Source organism: Muscardinus avellanarius (genome assembly GCF_963383645.1).
Source record: "Muscardinus avellanarius genome assembly, chromosome: 1".
Classification (NCBI taxonomy): domain Eukaryota; kingdom Metazoa; phylum Chordata; class Mammalia; order Rodentia; family Gliridae; genus Muscardinus; species Muscardinus avellanarius.
In genome coordinates this window covers 226,405,538-226,425,614 of record NC_137786.1, presented here as the reverse complement: position 1 = coordinate 226,425,614, position 20,077 = coordinate 226,405,538, and the positions used below count along the sequence as shown (strand labels likewise).

Below are 20,077 nucleotides of genomic sequence, written 5' to 3'. Positions count from 1 at the left end.
GGGTCTGGAATTACCAAAAAAACAAAACAAAAAAACCAGTCCAGTTAGCATGGTGTTGGGCCAGGCTCCAGAATCTGCAGTGTGAACAAAGCCTCTTTTTTTTTTTTTTTTTTTTTTTTTTTTTGGTAGTACTGGGGTTCCTGGAAGCCCTTCTACCTCTGGGTTACACTCCCAGACCTATTTTATACTTTTTTATATTTGGAAACAGGGTCTCTTAAGCCAGCACGGCTGGCTTCAAACCTGTGCGATCTTCCTGTCTCCGTCTCCCAAGAGCGGGGATTACAAGCGTGCGCCACCACGCCCGGCTAACAAAGCCTCTTTAGACGAGGTGCGAGGGAAGAACCCGTTCTCCCATGGCAGCACTTCACATTTCTCTCCCAGTTTCAGCTCCCTGAAGTCTCACACTTTATAGCAGGTAAAACGGTGGGGACGGGTCAGTTTGCTGGCCTGCCAGGTTCTCTCACCCCCAGATCTGGAAGGAAGGAGCTCTGCTCAGGGACCTGCCATAGGCAGCTTTGCTCTGGTCTTCTCTGCGGTGCACTTCTCTGGGGGCAGAAAGTGTGCTTGACCAAGGAGGCATGCCACCCAGATCTCGAGCCCCCAGAATTCCCTGCCCAAATGTCCTGAACCTACATGCAAGGCCTGCCCAAGCCCCTCCCCAAGGGAGACCTGCAGGTATGTGTAACCCTGAGTGGGGGCCAAGGGACAGTCACCTCCTGGAAAGTGCTTGGATGGAGCTTGGATGAATCACCTGGAGAGTCTGCACCTTGTACAGGAGGCCCCCAGACAAAGCAGGTGGGTGGGTTAGAAAGAGAGGATGGGCGTGGCTATGGGCCATGGATGGAGAAGGGGGTCAAGGTAAAATAGATTTTAGTGGTTACTACATTGCAATGTCCTGGAGCACAAATGGAATTCAAACTCCAGCTAATTATGAAAGTTGGTTTGTCAAATATAGAAAGGCAGAAGTTATCTTGTTTAATGGTTTCTTCTATTCATTTATAATTTTTTTCAGATATGTCCTTTCACTTGCTCCCTTGCTGTAGACCCTGAATATACCCAGTGGGCACAGCTCAGTCTTTCAGAGGGCCCTGTCTTGGGAGGTCTCTCCTGACATCCTCAGGGATCCTCCAAGTAGAGCCTTGTGTTGCTCTGCCAATAAGCCTTAAGGAACCTAGATTTTACTAAACATCTTGGTGCTTAGATCACTCCCCAGTGTTCACTTTCAGTAAGTCAAGCAAATAAGAATTTCATAGCTCTTCCTTATCTGCATGGAGAGAGAAGCAAAACATGGGAGTGTAGCATGTCTCCAAGTGGATTGCTGGATCAGATTAAGAAGTGCTATCAGAAAGCTATGGGCGCAATGAAGCCTGGATGAGTCAGAGGAAAGAAAGGGTTGCCAGTCTGTGCACTGCAATGGACAAGAGCAACCCACGGACAGCAATTAACTGGAATGAGCCAAGGAGGAAAAGATGAACAAGAATATATATATATATATATATATATATATATATATATATATATATATATATATGTTTGTAGAATTTAGGCAAAGAAACACAAATAGAACACAAATTCCATTGAGCTGTGTGGGTTCAGAGAGAGAACAGAAAGTTGGAAGTAAGCATAAATAGGAAAAATATTAATAAAAAATATTAGAAAGCAGGAGAGAGACCAAGTAACTGAGAGTATATGCAAGGAGGTGACTGTAATGATGAATTCTGAGAAATCATCTAAATATGAATAAACCGAGAATGTGATCACAGTTAAGAGTCAGTTAAAAGGGGGCATTGCATTGTTCCTATACTTGGTGGGGCTGAATTAAACTGATAAAATTATAAGATGAGATTATCCCCACATAAAACTTATGCTACTTAAAGACTTGAAAAATACTCTCCATCTCTGGGATAGGACAGAACACTTGTGCCCCCCCCCCAGGGAACTTGTGGCAATGTCTGAAGGCAATTTTTGGTCAAGATTACTAGGGGAGGGTAGTTCTACTGGCCAAGACTACTGACAGCTACAATGCACAGCACAAGAAATTACCTGGCTCAAAATGTTAATACGTGCCACTTTTAAGACACTTGGGTCTAGGATTTTTGTTATACTCATCTTATCTTGGTATTCTCTGGCTTCTATTGTTAATACTTTATGTTAAATATGTATTTCCTGAATGCCTTCTATAGATTAGACAATATGTTAGGTAAAGGAGTGATAATAGAAGGGAATGGGAGGGAGAAGAGGAAAGTTCTCTAATGTTCATGATGCACATTAACAAACATATCAAAGTCAATCATTAAGCCAAACATGAGAAGGAGGGAGGAGGAGGGGAATGGGGTGGGAACTGGGCAAGGGCTAATTGGATGATGTGTGCATGTATGCCCAACCATCTTGTGCCCCATTTAAGATGTATGACTACAATGAACCAATTTTAAAAAGTACAAAAAAAGAAGTGATATCAGTTAGGATTCTCCAGAGAAAAATAACCAGAAAGAGTATGGAAAAGAGAGAGAAATGTGGAGGACATATTTCAAGGGATTGATACACCCAATTATGGAGTTTAAGAAGCCCTCTGATCTGCTGTCTGCAAGCCGGAGACCCAGGAGAGCCAGTGGTATCATTCAATATGAGTCTGAAAGTCTGAGAACCAGAGGTTAAAATCCTAATCCAAGGGCTACAGACGCTGAGATGGGATGCTCCTGATCAAGCACAGGACAGAAAGCAAGAAGGCATAAACTCCTCCTTCCTCCACTTCTATTCAGACTCTCAGCAAATTGCATAATGTCCCCTAACATTGTAGAGGGAAATCGACTGAATTCACTGGTTCAAATTCTAATCTTATCTGTTGTTACAGTTAGATAGAAAATGTACACTGAAAAGTTCATATGTTAATGTTCAGATTTGATATAATTAAGTCATGAGAGTTATACTCATCAGTAGATAAATCCATTTTGTGATGAATTTACTATGGCCTGGGTGGTGAGTTAGGCCGGTGGGGTGTGGCTGGAGAAGGTGTGCTCCTGGGGGTGTGGCCTTAGGGACTACGCTTTTGTTCGGAATCCCATTGCTTTCTGTCTGTCTGTCTGTCTCTGTCTCTGTTTCTGCCTCTGTCTGTCTGTCTCTCTCTCTCTCTCCTTCCTGCCACCATGCCCTACGATACAAAGACCCTGTAGACTAAACTTGGAATCTTCAAAAAACTGTGAGCAAATAAATCTTCCTTCTTCTACATGATATGGTCAGTTGATTTTGGATTATATCAGTGAAAATGTCAAATAAGATATCTGTAAATACCTTCGCAGGCACATCGGAAATAATATTTCATCTATGCATCCTATGGCCAGCCAAGTTGACACAAAAAGTTAAGAATCACATAAGTTCAATGCAAAAAGCCTGTCGTAAATCATGGCAAAGTTTTTAACTAGACTGACAGTGTTCTCTAATAGTTCTTGAAAGAACTGTGATAGACACCACTTCCATTTGTAGTATGTAGCAACTCTTCTGGCATGGCAGAAACTCATATTTTATTTATATTTCTCTGCTGTTTTTTTCTCATAGGCTAAGAAGCTCTCCGGGCATCATCTATCTTAGGAGAAAAGTTTAGGACAAAAACCAACATGCCAAAGATTTTCCCATGTGCAGCTTCCCTAATCCTGCCTACTTCAATTCAGACTAAAAAATTCTACTTTCCTTTTTTTTTTTTTTTAATGTTGCATGCTCTTGCTCCATCAAATCTAAATTCTCAGGAAATATGAATTAAACATATCCAAAGTAGAATGGAAAAGAGAAAAACATCACTGAAAACAGTCATTCGCCTAATTTATGCATTGAGCTAAAGTCAAATAACTAATGTGAATCCTGAAGGTGCAGGATAGGAAGCGACAACAGCAACAACAACAAAAAATACTTCCTTATTCTCCTAAGCACCCCTTTCAAGTCTTCTTCCTGATCTGTCACATTACTTGGACAACCACACTTGACCACACTTCTTGATGTTGCCCAATAGTTGCTTGAGTGACAGGGGCTGAGGAAACCTGGAGGAGGAGCGCTTCTCTCCTCTGCCCATCACTCAAGCCAAGTCCTCGACACCGTTGGACCCGTCAAGCCCCCAGTGCTCCAGTACGCTGTTGGAGAGATGACACCATCACACAAGCTGCTCTTAGTGGATATCCTATTGTTTTCTCTTATTCCAACCCAGCTATGCAAGATCTGTGGTGAGTACACTTTGAGGTAAAATTGTTCTAGTGTGACAGCCTCCTGAAAGCTATGAGCAGAGCACTCTGTGTGGAGTTCACTAAGACCCCATGTCAGTTCAGAAAGTGTTTGGACTGCACTGGGGATGGGAATGGTAGCAAGTGATGATGAGAAAAATTCCACAATAAGTACTGATTTAAGAGGGGTCACGGGTTCTCTGTTAACCTGCCTAACTGGTCTTCCTATGTTCCACTCCTATCACAGCATCCCCCCCCCACCAAGCAACCACCTATTTCATTCATTTCCGATGATAGAAAATTCATAACTCCCCAAAACGTCAGGATATGAAAATTTATTTTTTTAAATAAAAAGATTTTGTTTTTAAAAATTTTTAAATTTAAAAATTTTTTTTAACTTTTGTTTTTGAGGTACAGTTCAACTCATGGGTTTTGTGTAACTTCACAGGAAAATGATAATAAGCTCTTTCGGACAATATAGAGCGCTATCCTGTCACTATTAAGTTCAGATATTTCAAGCTGAATCTCCCTCCCTTCATCTCTTCCCCATGAAGTGTAGATGAGAGCCCCATCTTCTCTTCTGTGAGTGCTTGCTCTAGAGATGGTGTGGTTCTATTATAGTATGTGTAAAAATGGTGCACTAGGCTTGGGTCTAATTTGACCCCTTATTACCCAGATGACTTGATGCTTCTGAATTTATTTCTATTCATTCATCAGTGAGGATAATCAGGGGAGAGAGTTAGAGCACTTGATCTCCTGTAGTCTGGCATAGCTTGCAGAAATGTGGTGTCTCTTTTGTGCATCTGTAACCTGGAATTAAGCTTTAAACCAGCCAAAGATGACTAGATGGGGTTAACAGTGGCTACGTGTTCCTGGCACTCTGTGGCCAACATCACAAAAAGATAGACTTGTATTCAACAGGCGAAAGCACAGAATCTTCCAACTCAAATTTTTCTTCCTGGACTGTCATTTTTCCTGTTGGATCCTGAGAACAGGAGATTTCTATGGAAGTTTTGAAGTTTAACTCATTGTTCAATAATTAAGTTTGTATTCATGGTCAAGGAAGATGATTTGAGTAGTTGACCAGGAACTAAAAAGTCTGCCTTACTGCCAGAAAATCTGCTGAACTGGATGGTTTGACAAAATCTCAGGAAAATGACTCACAATTGTTCTATTGTGCCTGTGACAAACCATGACCTCCCTATAATCACTCCACTCAGATCTTCTTGACTGTTTCTTTTATAGTGGACAAGGAAAACCATATCTTCTGGATTCTCTCTGTATAGCAATAGAAACTCCAATGTCACTACTAGAAGTGCTAACACATACAGCAGGTCACAACTTCTTGGGTGATCTATTGTTCAATGTTTGTGAGATAGACGTTAATATCTACACTTTTTAAATGAAGAAGCCGAGGGTTGAGTATGTTACATAACTCCCCATAGCCATAGATGAAGAAGCACAGAATCCACCCAACTCTGAGTGGATACAGGGTTCATGTGCTTCTCACTCTCCCACCAGCCCAGCAGACAATCCAAAGAAGGTTGGATTCCAGGTTACTTCTCAAAATTGTAGACAAAGTAAGTTGGGAAATTGTCTTATGTAATCACAGTACTTGGGAGGCTGAGACAGGAGGATCACAGGTTTGGAGCCAGCCTCAGAAACTTGGTGAGTCTCTTAGCAACTTAGCAAGACTCTGTTTCCAAATAAAAAACAAAATAGGTCTGGAGGTGTAGCTGTGAGCTACGCCTCCAAGTACCATAGGGGGGGAAAAGGCAATTGAACTGTATAGGCACTTCTCAGAAGAATAAATACAAATGTCCAATAAATAGATAAAAAAAATGTTCAGCATCATTAGCAATTAGGGAAATGGAAGTCAAACCTATACTGAAATTCCATCTAACTTTAGGTAGAATGGCAATCATCAATAATAAAAATAATAATAAATGCTGGCAAGGATATGGGGAAATGTAAACACTTCTACACTATTTGTGGGACTGCAAATGAGTAGGTTCCTCAAAACACTAGAAACGGAGCCACCATATGACCCAGAGATACCACTCCTCAGTATTTTTCCAAAAAAATTAAAGTCAGAATATTAATAGTAACATGTGCATAGCCACGTTTATAGCAGCACAAATTCGCAACAGCCAATTATGGAGCCAACGTAGGTATCTGTCAACAGATGAATGGATACAGAAAATTTGATATGTACAAACAATGGAATTTTACTCAGCCATAAAGAAGAACAAAATTATGTCATTTGCAGAAAAATGGAAGGAACTAGAGAATGCTGTGCTATGTGAGCTCAGCCAGGCTCAGAAAGTCAAAGGTCCTATGTCTTCTCTCATATTGTGTAAACTAGAAAGAAAATCAAAAACAAAAGAGACTTCAGATAAATGAGGAAAGAGATCAGTAGCATAGTAGATGGAGACTGGGGAAAGGAGTTGGGGAAGGAGAAAGGGAGGACTGATAAAGGAAACAGTTGAATTAATGTTATGTTCATATATGAGGGTATCACTGCCAATCTCACTAACATGTATGGTGTGGGAAGGGAGGAGGATGAAGAGGGTGGTATGAGAGGGGAAATAAACCAAGTGGTGTTGGCACACGTGTTTTTATCACTTGAACCTCACTATAATATGCAATTACAATATGCCAATAAAAGTTTAAAAATATACTATCATATAAGTTAGCTGAGTTCATAACCACCAGAAGATATGTACCACAAATTCTTTTTTTAATTTTTTATTGGTGCATTATATTCATACATCATATTGGGGTAAAAAAACGTGTGTACCACAACTTCTAAAGCTGAGGATAGAGAAGCAGCTTTAGAAGCAGCAGATCCATGGATGGTAGATACATGGAGCAGTAGATCCATGACTGTGTGTGAGTCCAGGGTCAGCCTCCAGAAAGTCTTGCCAGCACAGAGCTTCAGTCCTTTAAGAGGAGGTAAAGCCATACTGATCTACCTCATAATAGTATTATCATGTTATTTCTCCCTTTCTCTGCCACAGAGATAAGTGAAGAAAGCCACTCCCGTCTGGACCCCCTGTTAAATACAATGATCAATTCAGAATATACTAGTAGAACCCAACCTGCAAATGTCCTGTTGTCCCTCAGACTTGCTGGGATCCAGAGCCAAGACCTAAGCCAACAGCTTTTCAAACAAGTCAGAGACAATGTGGCAACAAAAGGTGAGTGCCTATATTCTCTAACAGATTTAGGAAAATATCTCCTTATCTAAAAAGATGACCTCCAAATAATCCTGAAAATTCTGTGTCCAGAGTACCTCTCCTACATCAATCCTAGTTCCATAAGACTTCAGGTAAAAGAGCAGCATCTTGAAATATCAGTCTCCTGTTACTCACTCTAGAGTTGGGTCATGTTTCTTTAGATCCTAAAATTAAATTTGCTACTAGAGGCCACAAGGATAAAAAAGATATGTGCTCTTGCCAATTGACACTGTTTTTCAAGTTGGCTAAGTTCACAACCACATGGGCATAGGGACCACAATTAAGAAACCTTAGAGTATAGAGGCATCCATGGAGCAAAAGAGATTTGGACTGGGTCTGAATCCAGGGTCAGCCTTGAGCCAGTCATATACCAAGCCTCGGTTTTTGAATTAATACAAGAGAGAAATAAAGAAGCTATTCTTCCATCCTCATATGATTTTAGGTTATGAGAAGCCTGAAGGTTGGTTGGTTGGTTGGTTGGTTGGTTGGTTGGTTGGTTGGTAAGTTGGTTGGTTGGTTGGTTGGTAAGTTGATTGGTAAGTTGGTTGGTTGGTTGGTAAGTTGGTTGGTTGGTTGGTTGGTAAGTTGGTTGGTAAGTTGGTTGGTTGGTTGGTTGGTTGGTTGGTTGGTAAGTTGGTTGGTTGGTTGGTTGGTTGGTTGGTAAGTTGGTTGGTTAGTTGGTTGGTTGGTTGGTAAGTTGGTTGGTTGGTTGGTAAGTTGGTTGGTTGGTTGGTTGGTAAGTTGGTTGGTAAGTTGGTTGGTTGGTTGGTTGGTTGGTTGGTAAGTTGGTTGGTTGGTTGGTTGATTGGTTGGTTGGTTGGTACACTACTGGAGACTGAACCCAAGAACATTCTGCCTTTGAAAAACATCCTTAGCCCTTTTTATTTTTATTTTGAAACTGTATCTCACAAAGTTGCCTAAGCTGGCCTCAAACTTAAGATCTTCTTGCTTCAGTCTCCCAAGTACTAAGCCTGAGAGTTTTGGTACCCTCTAAAGGCAGAATATAAAATCAGTTCTTATTGTTCTAGCAAGAAGGTGACACAAAGAGAAGAAATACAAAGGTTTTTTTTAATCTGTTTTTTCTTATTTTCTCATTTTATAAACATTAATGATTTACAAAAGATCCCATGATTTTACCAAAAAACAAAAAGACTTAAGACCTAGCTTGCATTGATACAGCATAAAAGTCTCCTTTCTGGAGATACAGAAAGAGAACGCTAAAATATTAATATACTGTGGAATAAAACATAGTATATAAAGTATTAGTATAGAATAGAATGATAAAATATTATTATAGAGTGGATAAATATTAGTATAGAATGGAAAAGACCAGAGAAGTGATAGGCAATGTCAATCACAAGGAAGACAGGAGGTCAAAAAAATTCACATGTATGCACCTTCATAAGCTTTTCTTTTGAACTTTTCAGAGATAAATTTAAGCTCGGGGCAGCTTGCTTTGATTATCCTGGCTTTAGGAGCATGTTACAGCCCTGATGAAATATTCATATATGACAACCACCTGCTCGGCCATCTAGAGACCAAATTCCAAGCAGAAATTGAAAACATGGGTAAGAATCAAGTATGCAGAAGCCCTGTATGGCCTTGTCCTCTCCCCTGATTTAAAACTGCTTACAGTTTCCCTCCACTCTGTCCTCTACAGCCAAGGCACTGCACTGTACCTCTACAGGTCACTTTCTCTCCTTCCCCTTTCACCATGCATCTTGATTTCCTGTTAAATTATGTTCAGCCAAGCACTGACCTATGTAAAGTACTGTTTTACTTATGAACACACACACACACACACACACACACACACACACACACACTCACACACTCACTGACTCACTCACTCACAGAGTTCTTTAGTCCTCCAGGAGCTTGCCTGTTAGGCAAATAGTGAAACCAGAAACAGATGAACAATGGGACACAGCATCACAAGTACCAAAGAGTCCACTGCTGATACGAGAGCTAAAGAGGACCCAAGTATTTTATGACTTGGAAAAACAGGTTGACCCTGGTGGCTGCTAGTGAGGTGCATTACTTTTATTTCAACTCCCAACTAATATTTATCCCATTATTTACTGGTTTCCTATAATCCCATCTTCTTTGAGATGCCTCCAGCCCGTTTCCACTTATAATTTCAATCTTACTGTTGAAGGTAGGAACTTATGTCTTAATCCTAGCTCTGTAGCCACCTGAATATCTGGGTAGTAATTTAACCCTCTAGTGCTAGATCATCCCAGTTTTAAAATGATGTCCAGGCGTGGTGGAGCACAATTGTAATCCCAGCATTCGGGAGGCTTGAGACGGGAGGATCTTGGTTTAAGGACAGCCTCAGCTACTTAGCAAGGCCCTTCACAACTCAGTGAGACCTGTTTCAAAAAAATTTAAAAAGGCTAAAAAGTAGGGCTGGGGGGTGTGGCTCAGAAGTACAATGTCCCTGGGTCCCATCCCCAGTACCACAAAATAATAATAAAAATAAAATAAAAGAAGTTGAGTTCAACTTTATGGCTCTTTATGGACTCGGTGTCATAAAGTTAAGAAACCTAAGTTTCTCAGGTTTGCCAATGCCATGAGTCACCTCTACCTTCTATGACTTACCTCTCTTTAGAGATACAAAAGTAGAAATAAAGCAAGTTGTAATTGATGGAGACATGTACTACCCCAGTGCCATATATGAGTAAAGTGTTCACTCTCTTCTCTCTGCCAGGAGCACACGATGGCAGTCCACTGACCAACTACTACCAGCTCAGCCTGGACGTTTTGACCTTGTGTCTCTTCGGCGGGAGCTACTCAACCACCCAAGTTGCTGAAATCTTTGCTCCTGACAATAAAAACTATTATTTTGGTGACCACTTCTTTGTAGGTAAATCACTAAACCAAATTCCCTTGGTACAGAGGATACAGTCACCATTGGCTCTTGCCCTCTGTGTTTTTCCACCTAGACCACTTGGATGTTCTCTTCTATTTGCTTTACCCTCAGAAGAGAGTGGGGCAAGAGATAACTTTGGGGAAAGTAATAGTGGGTAGCAGTTAAGTCTCTTTCCAGATGTGTGATGCCATTAAAAAAAATACTGCTTGCTCCCCAGCTCCATCTTCCCATCTGTAAAGTAAGGGAAGAGCATGCGAACGTTCATATAAAACATTTAGAAAGAGTAAGAGTTCAAGAAAGGATAAGTAATGCAATTCATTTAACTTATTGCCTCTTTCTTTAATTTACTGGGACAATTTGGATATATTGGTTGACGTGAACAACACAACCTTCCTAGTTGCAAAAATCCAGTCTTTTGATCAGCTAAGTATTTACTCACCATGGATGGAAAAAATAATTTTCTACTGTGTCAGCTTAAACATCCAGAAAGTCTCTTCTAGATAATTAGCATTGATGTTCAGCTCCTATGGACCCAGATACACAAGCTCACCTTGACCTAAGAAGTGAAAGCAAGTCACCTTTCAGTATTTCTAGAAAGTACAGAGAATGTAGTATTTTTCATACTCCTTTACCTATATGAGGAAAGGTGCCATCCTAAAGAGCAATCAAGTAATCAAGCCAGAAAAAAAGTCCCTATCCCCTCTTCTTCCCATCTCTGGTCCCAACCCCACCCCTAAGGGGATTTCTTGGGGGAGAGTTGGACTCGGTGCCATTTTCAGTGCCGATGGAATCAATGTAATGGACTAATTAGGAACAGACAAATGCATTTATATTTGATTTATTTTCCTAAGTTTTCTCAATTCCTTTGCCAGTGTGGCTGAAAGATTGAAGGAAGATCAAGAAAGATGAGAGCACCAAGATCTAAAAGTGGATGGCTTTTCATGTGTACACACTTTCAAGTCCTTGTGTGCTTTTATAGCCACAATAGAAAGTATTAAGAATGGGGCAAGTGACAACTCAATGTAGCAAAGTAACCTTGAAATATTTGAGTGGTTAGTGTTGAAGGAATAATTGCTATATCTTGACATTTTCTTTCCTCATCCATTAGCATGATCAACCAGGCATGGTGGCACCGTAGTTGGGAAACTGAAACAGGAGGATCGCAAGATCAAAGCCAGCCTCAGCAACTTAGAGAGACCCTGTTTCAAAATAAAAAAGGCAAGGGGTGTAGCTTGGAGGTGGAGTGCCCCTGGATTCAATCCCCCAGCACTAAAAAGACATATCCTGGTTTTCCAAATCTGTCCTTCTTTTAACAAACTAAAGGTCCTGCATCCTGGGAAACCCCTCAGCCCAGGAGATGCTGGAATGGTTGGTCAACTTATCACTAATGTTTTGCTCCCTTGCAGATACTGGTGCAATGTCTGTCCTGGCTCTGACATGTGTGAAGAAGAGTCTGATGAATGGGCAGACCAAGGCAGCCAAAGAAGATTTAAAGAAAATTGATAGTCATCTACAGTCACTGGTAAAAAAGATTCTGTCAGAGAAAAAAGAAAATGGTCTCATTGGAAACACATTTAGTACAGGAGTAGCTATGCAGGTAAGCCAGAGGGTAAAGGCAGGAGATAGAAGGGAGTCATGAAGAAAGGCAACATCGGGACCCTGTCTTATGGGTCCCCTAGGATCTTATTACCCATTCTGCATCCTGCATTAACTTGACTTCCCTTCTCCTGTCTGAAATGTTCTCTTCTCAGCTCCAGTCTTTACCTCCTCATATCCAATGTTTCTAGGAAGCGTTTCCTAACTGCCATTTATTAAATGTGAAAGTTTACTACAACCTATCCTGTTCTATCGCATGCAATTTCACACCTGAGCAAGCATACATTGTGCCTTCATCTTTATTTCAAAATTATACTATTATTATAGAAGTATTAAGTACTAGTGATAGTAACAGGTGCTAGTATTTGTTGAGTGCTATTCACTGTTAACCCACATGACAACCTAATGAGAGAAGAATTATTACCTCTGAGTCCTAAAATAGAGCATTAGAGAGTCGGTGGCATATCTAATTTTACAAAGCTAGAAAGTAATACAGACGGATGGACCTCAACAGCGGTTCTCAAACTCACATTCACATCTACACCATCAACCATACATCCCTTGAGGTCTGGCACATTAATGCTGCATTCATTCATTGATTTACTCAACTCTAAGGGACAGAGACAAGAAAAGAGCAAAGGAGGTGTATAAGAAATAAAAATCACGGAACATTACTGTGAATAGCTGTTTGCCAGACTGACTTAAGGTAAAAGAACTTAGGGGAAAAGGTTCACAAAGACAAAGCTAAAAAGCACAAAATATATTAAAATATATCATATTATATATTTTAAGACCAAGGTGTTCAGCATGGCCAGCATAGGATCTTTGGGAAACATTGCAAGATGAAGCTGGCACTGTAAGCAAGGGTCCAAGATTGTTTGCTAAGTTTGAACTTAATACAAAATAGTGGTTTCCCATTTGGGCTGCATGTTCAAATCACTGTAGGAGATATTTAAAAACATTAATACCTAAACCCCAGTCCAGCCACTTAATACAGAAACTGAGGGGTGAAGCTCGAGCCTTCATCTTGTTTAAGAGCTCTCCAGGGGATGCTAATATACAGCAGGATACTTGTCTACAAGATAGTTTTTAAGAGGATGTGTGTTAATATCCAGGGTTTTTTTTTTTCTTCCTATATTGCAAATGCCTGTATTTGCAAAATAGAAAGAGGATGTGTGTTAATATCTAGGTTTCTTTTTCTTCCTATAATGCAAATGACTACTTGATTAGAAAATATGAAAAGAAAGATTCTCGTTCGCTGGGAAACCACAGGGCCACATGTTCGTCCCAGCATCCTTACCTGGTGTCTTGGCCACTCCAGCATCCTCCCAACCTTATGACCTCAGAATTCTTCCCCTTCAATCAAGCTTACATACTGTCATGTGTTCGACAAACTATTAGGCTCTCCATTTTCAATCGAATAATGTCACACACTTCACCCTAAGCTTCAAGCAGCTACAAATCTGGCCTGACCTCCTCATCCAGCCTGTCATTCCACAGGCTTCCCAAGTGTTCCCTATATACCAAACCTCCTGAACAAGGAAGAAATTGCTGGGGATTTTGCTAAAATCAGATACTCTCCTTGCTGCAAGGCCATGCCTTTACCATTCCTCCCTGAGGCTTTTGCTCATGCTGTCCCCTCTGAGAACAGAGCTCTCCCCATCCCACCTGCTAAAATGGCATCCTACCACCAAAACCCACCGCAAGTGCCATGTTCTCCAATGAAGCCCTCCCTCGGCCTCACTAAATGTCTGTAAGCTCCTCTCCTCTTTGCAAAGGCCATTTATTGAGCGCCCGCTATATGAGAGGTATTTTTCCAGTCTTGGGATAGAGTGAAGATGGCAGAGAAAGCCCATCTTCACTGGAGCCACTGTAGGTTGTGTTATTAAGCAATTCCCTATTTCTCAACACAAACTAATGTATAACCTTCTTGATGGTGCGAACAGGGTGCCTCCTACATAGTCCCTGTCCAATAGAAACTCAATGAATCAGTTAGATGTACCCTTCCCTTATTTGAAATGTCTCTCATTCTCCCTCTCTATTTCTCATTAGGCCCTCTTGGTCTCATCAGACTATTACAGAGAAAGTGAATGGGACTGCCAACAGACTCTGGATACAATACTCAAGGAGATTTCTCAGGGAGCATTTAATATCCCAACTGCTGCAGCCCAGATCTTACCTGCCCTGATGGGAAAGACCTATTTGGATGTTAACAAAGACTCTCCTTGTGTCTCTGGTTTCGGTATAAGCTCTAAAGAGTGACAGGTTTTGCCTTTCAGTATGTGACATGCGGGAGTTCTTAGGGACCAGAAGTGACCACAACCGTTCCCAGGTCGAATTCGCTACATCACTGGAGATTATATCCACCAGAGAATTTGCTCTTAGGGTTACAGGCCTCACTCTGGGCTCAAATGCAAGGTAGAACTTGATTAAGTGATGACTATCTGCAAAGGGGTGTTTTCTGGTTGTTGAATATTAAAATATCCAGAAATCAACCCAGTTCTAAGCAAAGTATCAACCATAGGTATTATCCTTCTGACTTTCACACTGACTTAGTGCCTTGGGAAATAAGACATCTGTGTGGAAGGAGTATGTCAGTGTTCTAAGATAAATGTGGCACGAATCGCTTATTCAAACAAATGATTTGGCAAGAAGGTGGAAAGAAATAAGAGGCATTTCCTTCTGTCTTTGTCCATTTCTGGCTCAGCCTCATACAGATTTAGGGACCCTGGACAAAATGTTTAACATCTAAGCTTCCGTTTTCTAAGGTGGAAAATGGAAATAACAGTGTCGAACATGGGTTTTAGTAAGGATTAAATGAGATAATCCGTGTAAAATAATTAGCACAGTGTCTGGCACTTAATAGGTTCTCAGTAAATGTTAAGAAATAAGAATGGGGAGAGCAAGAATTAATGGACTGAATATCAAAGCAAAAAATTAATAAAAATAAAATTTCAGGACCCTAGATGAGAAAATGGGCATTAGGGCACCTGAATTGCTTTAACAGCTGGGAGTGGAGCCTAAGCCCATCATTCACAAGCCAGTGAGCCCTGGCTTCCATTTCTGCTTTAGTCAGATGAGATGTCTGTCCCTTGATTGATGGCATTTGCTCCCAATAGAAAACCCATCTCTGCACAAAGAAAGAGTCCTCAGCTAGGGGTTGGATGAGTGTGCCAACTCTGACATCATTTTATTATTCCGAATACTCATCTCTGACTTTCTGTCACTGCCAGGAACCTTCAACGTCTCCATTCACACGCCTAAGTCTGTGACACCTGCTAACTCACCCTCAAATATCTCCGTCCGTTACTCTGTGAAAATCGATGAAACATATTCCACCAACATCACTGTGCCAAGTGGTTCTGTCTTCCTAGATGTGATGGAGGAAGCTCAAAAGAAGAATAGGACTATATTTGGGTATGCCTGAACATAACCTAAGACTAAGATATTTACTATGATTTTTTACTTGTTAAGAATACACCTATGACCCAGATTTTCTCCTAAAAGTTTATAGTCTTAAGATTTATATTTAGGTCTATTATCTATTTTGAGTTAATATTTGTATATGGGATTAGGTAAGGGTCCAATTTTATTCTTTTCCATGTAATTATTATTTTTAACAATATTTAGTTAAAAGATTTTTATTTCCACCACCAAATGTTCGTGGAAACCTTGTCAAAAATAACTTGACAATATAGGGAAGAATTTAGCTCTAGGCTTTTATTTAACTCCAATGATTTATATATCTGCCTTTAGAATAGTACTACACTGTTTCAATTATTGTAGCTTTATATGGTTTGAAATCAGAAAATATATATCTTCTAGCTTTGTTCTTTTTCAAGATCGTTTTGGGTACCTAGAGTCCATATTCCATATTAGGATAGATTTTTTTCTGAAAAATAAATATATAAATATATGATAGTTTCACCTAAAAAAAATAGAAAAAAATATTCTCTGGTAAGAAAGAAAGCAAAAAGAAATATTGAAATGTTATCTTTAAGTCATCAAAAGCTTGGTATCAGACAAATGAAACTATTATGTGAGATTATCATTTTTAATTTTAGATAAATTGCCATAATACTAGATGTCAACTACTAAGCCAAGCATGGGAGGGAGGGATAGGGAGAGAATGGGGTGGGGATTGGGTGGGGGCTGACTGGGAAAAGTGTGCATGTATATGTATGTCTACAAAAGTATGTATCCTACTATGATGTATGAATACAGTGCACCAATAAAAAAAATTAAAAAAAAAGAAAATGTAAAAAAAAAAAAGAATACACCTGCCCCAGAATACAAAGTACACCTACAATACCTCTTTGCTACTCACATCTCACAGCCAAAGTGAAAGATAAGAGGACATAGCATCTCCTAGCTCATAATACTTACTAATTTAATGTTCATTTGATGAGTGAAAAAATCCCAAGATTCTCACTCTTTCTCTTTTTTTCCAAAAAAGCTTCAATAAATATAGCCTTTTAAATTAGACACTTTGTATCTAGAAGAGTGGTTCTCAACTATTTATGAGACAATTACTACAAAAATTCAAATGAATACAACAAAACTCATTTCAGAAACATGAACATACACACACAGTTTAAACAGGCTTGCATAGGTCTCCTGAGTTAAGGTTCTCTGGCCTAGGAAGGTCAGATATTAAAATTAGGAGATTACCTGTTGCCTCTGAAAAGTATGCTTTATTTGGTTCCTTAAATCTAGTTGAAAATCATTTATTGTGTCTAACAACATGGCGTACAATCCTATAGGGAAAAAATCAGAACTAATATACGTGTATAGTAAAAAGTCTAATATATTACAAAGACTGACTTGAAGGACTCTCCCAGGCCAGTAGAGAAATATGACCAAGTAATAGGAAATAAACTATAACCTGGACACTCTTTAACAAACATAACATGAGACACAAAATTATCATTTCCGGATCCTCTTTCCCAAAGAAAACCCCACTAAGGCATGGTGCCTCTAGAGCACGAGGCCAACATTTCCTTCTGCTGCTTTAGTGGCATCAGCAGTCACTGTCTTGGGGTGGAAAGTTGGAACTGTTAACTGCAAAGTATTTAACAGCAGCAGTATGGGAAAGGAAGAAGCCACAGCCATCAGTTTAGGGTGGAATGTGGCGGGCCTGCAGCAGAATCACCTGGAGTGACTGTTTATAAAGCAGATTCCTGGTCCCCAGCCCAGACCTGAGAAGCAACGGACCTGGTCAGAGGCTCAGAAAGTCTGTACCCTTTGCAATGTTCCCGAGTGATTCTGAGAAACATGAAATGGTTTCCTCTGAAAACTCTAAACTCCTGCAACTTGCTCACTGTCTCCCACAGTTTCACGATGGAGCAGAGCTCGTGGGGCCCCTATATCACTTCTGTGCAGGGCCTGCAGGCCAACAATAACGACAGAACCTACTGGGAACTTCTGAGTGGAGGCAAATCACTGAGCCAAGGTAAGGAGGAGAGGTGCCAACAAGGGCCACAGAGTGAAGATGTCCAGCGCATTCAGGTAGGAGGTACAAGCTTTTGTGGGATACGTGCCAAAGGTTGAGTGAGGGGTACCCGCTGTTTTGTGACTCGGTGGTCAAATCATTTGACCCAACTCTCTTTCTTCTTCTTTTCAGGAGTTAGTAGTTATGTTGTTCATAATGGAGAAAACTTGGAGGTTTGCTGGAGCAAATACTAATAAGCCCAGACCTTTCTGATATAGATGACCTTTTGCAGTGGAATTCCATGCGGAAATTAGGCTCATGCCCTCCTTTTCACTCATCTCAATCCCAATCCTACAACCTCCCCTTCTGTCTGCTTGTTAAATAAACAATCAACAATTATTCAAAAAAATAGCTTGTACTAATCAGCTCATTTCTGTAAAGGATTTTATGTATTATTAGAGGGGAAATCACCTCAGGAAAAAGAGAAGTGAGAAGATATTGGATCACACGTCTAACAAACTGGGTTCTCCTCAAGGGTCCCTGCTCTCTGGGCCCCTGGGCGACTGGGGAAGATGGAGATATGGTTCTGGATCTGATGTTGCAGCAGCAGCCAATGAGATCAGCAGAAAGCTCATAGGAGACAGCCCTCTGAGGCAGGGAAGGGAAGGACCCAGCTGCCACATGGACTTCATACAGGCAGTGGGTAGAGAGGAAAACACTGCTTGGGGAAGAAAGGGGGAAATATAGGACACAGAGTCAGTCCATCGTTTGAGGAATAATATCATCTCCTCCTCCACCTGTCTCCCTTGGACACCACTTGTTCTTCTCCCATATCTATTTCCCTTTTATTTCCCCATAAGATCATCCTGATATTCAAATCAAAATGCACAGGCAAAAAAAAAAAAAAAAAAAACTCTGATGTTCACTTCCATGCAGTTCAATTGTCTCAAAATTAAGTAATTAATTAATTTTAAAAGCTGGGGATCTAGGTCTGCGGTAGAGCACTCCTGGGTTCAATCCCCAGTACTGCAAAGAAAGAACAAGAGTGAAAGTAAAACTGCTAGTGATTATGCCAGAAAAATAGATTAAGTCTATGCAATTCAACAATGTGGAATGGAGCCGGGCACAACAGAACATGCCTGTAATCCCAGCTACTTAGGATGCTGAGGCAAGACGGTTGCAAGTTCGAGGCCAGCCTGGGAAATTTAGCAAGACTCTGTCTTAAGACTTGAAAAAAAAAAAAAGGCTAAGGGGTGCAGCTCAGAGGTAGAGCATCCCTAGGTTCGACTCCAGGTACTACAAACAAAAAAAAAAGAAATCAAGGTAAAGTGAATAAATCAAGCTAATTGACACACCCATCACTTCATTTATTTTTTGTGTAAGAAATTAAACTCAGCAATTCTGAAAAGTACATTATCATTAATTATTTTTCTGCTTTTATTGGTGCATCGTGGTCTCACATCATAACGTAGCTCGTAATGATAATGAGATGCATGCAGACTTATTAAATACAAGAAGCTTTAAAACAACTTCCTTTGCAACTCCCATGTAATGCTGACACATTATAGGTCAGTATAGGTTAGTCATTCCTAACAAAAGTACCACTGTGGTGGGAATGCCGACCACAGGGAAGGCTATGCTGTGTGAGGCCAATGGAGCATATGGAATATAGCTGTGACTTCCTCTCAGTTTTGCTGTAAAACAAAAACTGTTCTTAAAAGTAAAATCTTTAATCAAAACTGATTTCCCCTGCATTTCTCATTTAGTTCTGCTAATCAGATTGAACATCAAGTCTGACTTTGTGCATCTATGTTTTATAACACTCCTCCCAGTGCTAACTTCCGCTTTTCCTCCTCCATTTTTTGTTTTGTTTTGTTTTGGTACCAGGGATTGAACCCAGGGGCATTCTACCTCAAAGATATACCCTCAGCCCTATTTTTTATTCTTTACTTTGAAACAGGGCCTTACTGAGTTGAAGAGGGCCTCACTAAGTAGCTGAGACTGGCCATGAATCTGTGTTCCTCCTGACTCAGCCTCCCAAGTACTAGGATTACAAGCGTGCACCGCCACACCCAGATCTTCTTTTCCACTTTTAACAAAGAGCAGCATTTCTCCTAGCCAGTAGCGTCTCTAAAATGCAGAGGAAGAGGCATTATTCTGCCCGCTACTCCCTTACCTGGCATATGAGACCCTCCACCATGTAGACCCAAGCTGTCTTTCTGGTCTTATCTCTCACCCTATGCAATGTATTAGATATATACACTGCTGCATAACAAGTTACCCCGAAGCATAATGGGCCTAAGACAACATTTATTCTCGCACTATGCCTGTGGGTTAGGAATCCAGGGAAGCCCTAACTGGGTCCCCTGGCCTAGGATCTCTCATGAGGCTGCAACCAGCATGTCAGCTGGGCTGCCTTCATCTCAAAGCACCCATGACAAAGGACCTGCTTCAAGCTCACTCCACTCACCGGGGTGTTGGCAGCAGTCTTGTCTCTCGAGGTGCCACATGGGCTTCTCCACTAGGAAGCTCACAACATGGCAGCCAGCTTCTTTAGAGCAAGGAGCAAGAAGAGCTAGAGAGAGAGTGTGGGCAGAAGGGCAGTCGGTAACTTCAACCCGTCGCTTCCCTGCATGGCCTTCCCTGCAGAAGTGAGGCACCCTATAGAAGGCCACTCCATGGAGGAGGAGAGCAGAAGGTGGAGACATGGGTCATGCTGGAAACTGTCCACCAC

At 40.8% G+C, this 20,077-nt stretch overlaps 1 protein-coding gene across 1 annotated transcript; it reads left to right on the top strand.

The window, feature by feature from the left end:
- Nucleotides 1-4,126: 4,126 nt before the first annotated feature.
- Nucleotides 4,127-17,597, top strand: TCN1 (transcobalamin 1; the record flags this gene model as incomplete). Its single annotated transcript, XM_080691727.1, has 10 exons — nucleotides 4,127-4,208; nucleotides 5,651-5,785; nucleotides 7,226-7,405; nucleotides 8,872-9,012; nucleotides 10,155-10,310; nucleotides 11,723-11,913; nucleotides 13,965-14,154; nucleotides 15,146-15,329; nucleotides 17,246-17,364; nucleotides 17,536-17,597. Exons 1-10 carry the CDS (start codon nucleotides 4,130-4,132, stop codon nucleotides 17,595-17,597), a joined length of 1,437 nt encoding a protein of 478 aa, XP_080547853.1. The 5' UTR covers nucleotides 4,127-4,129.
- Nucleotides 17,598-20,077: the final 2,480 nt, after the last annotated feature.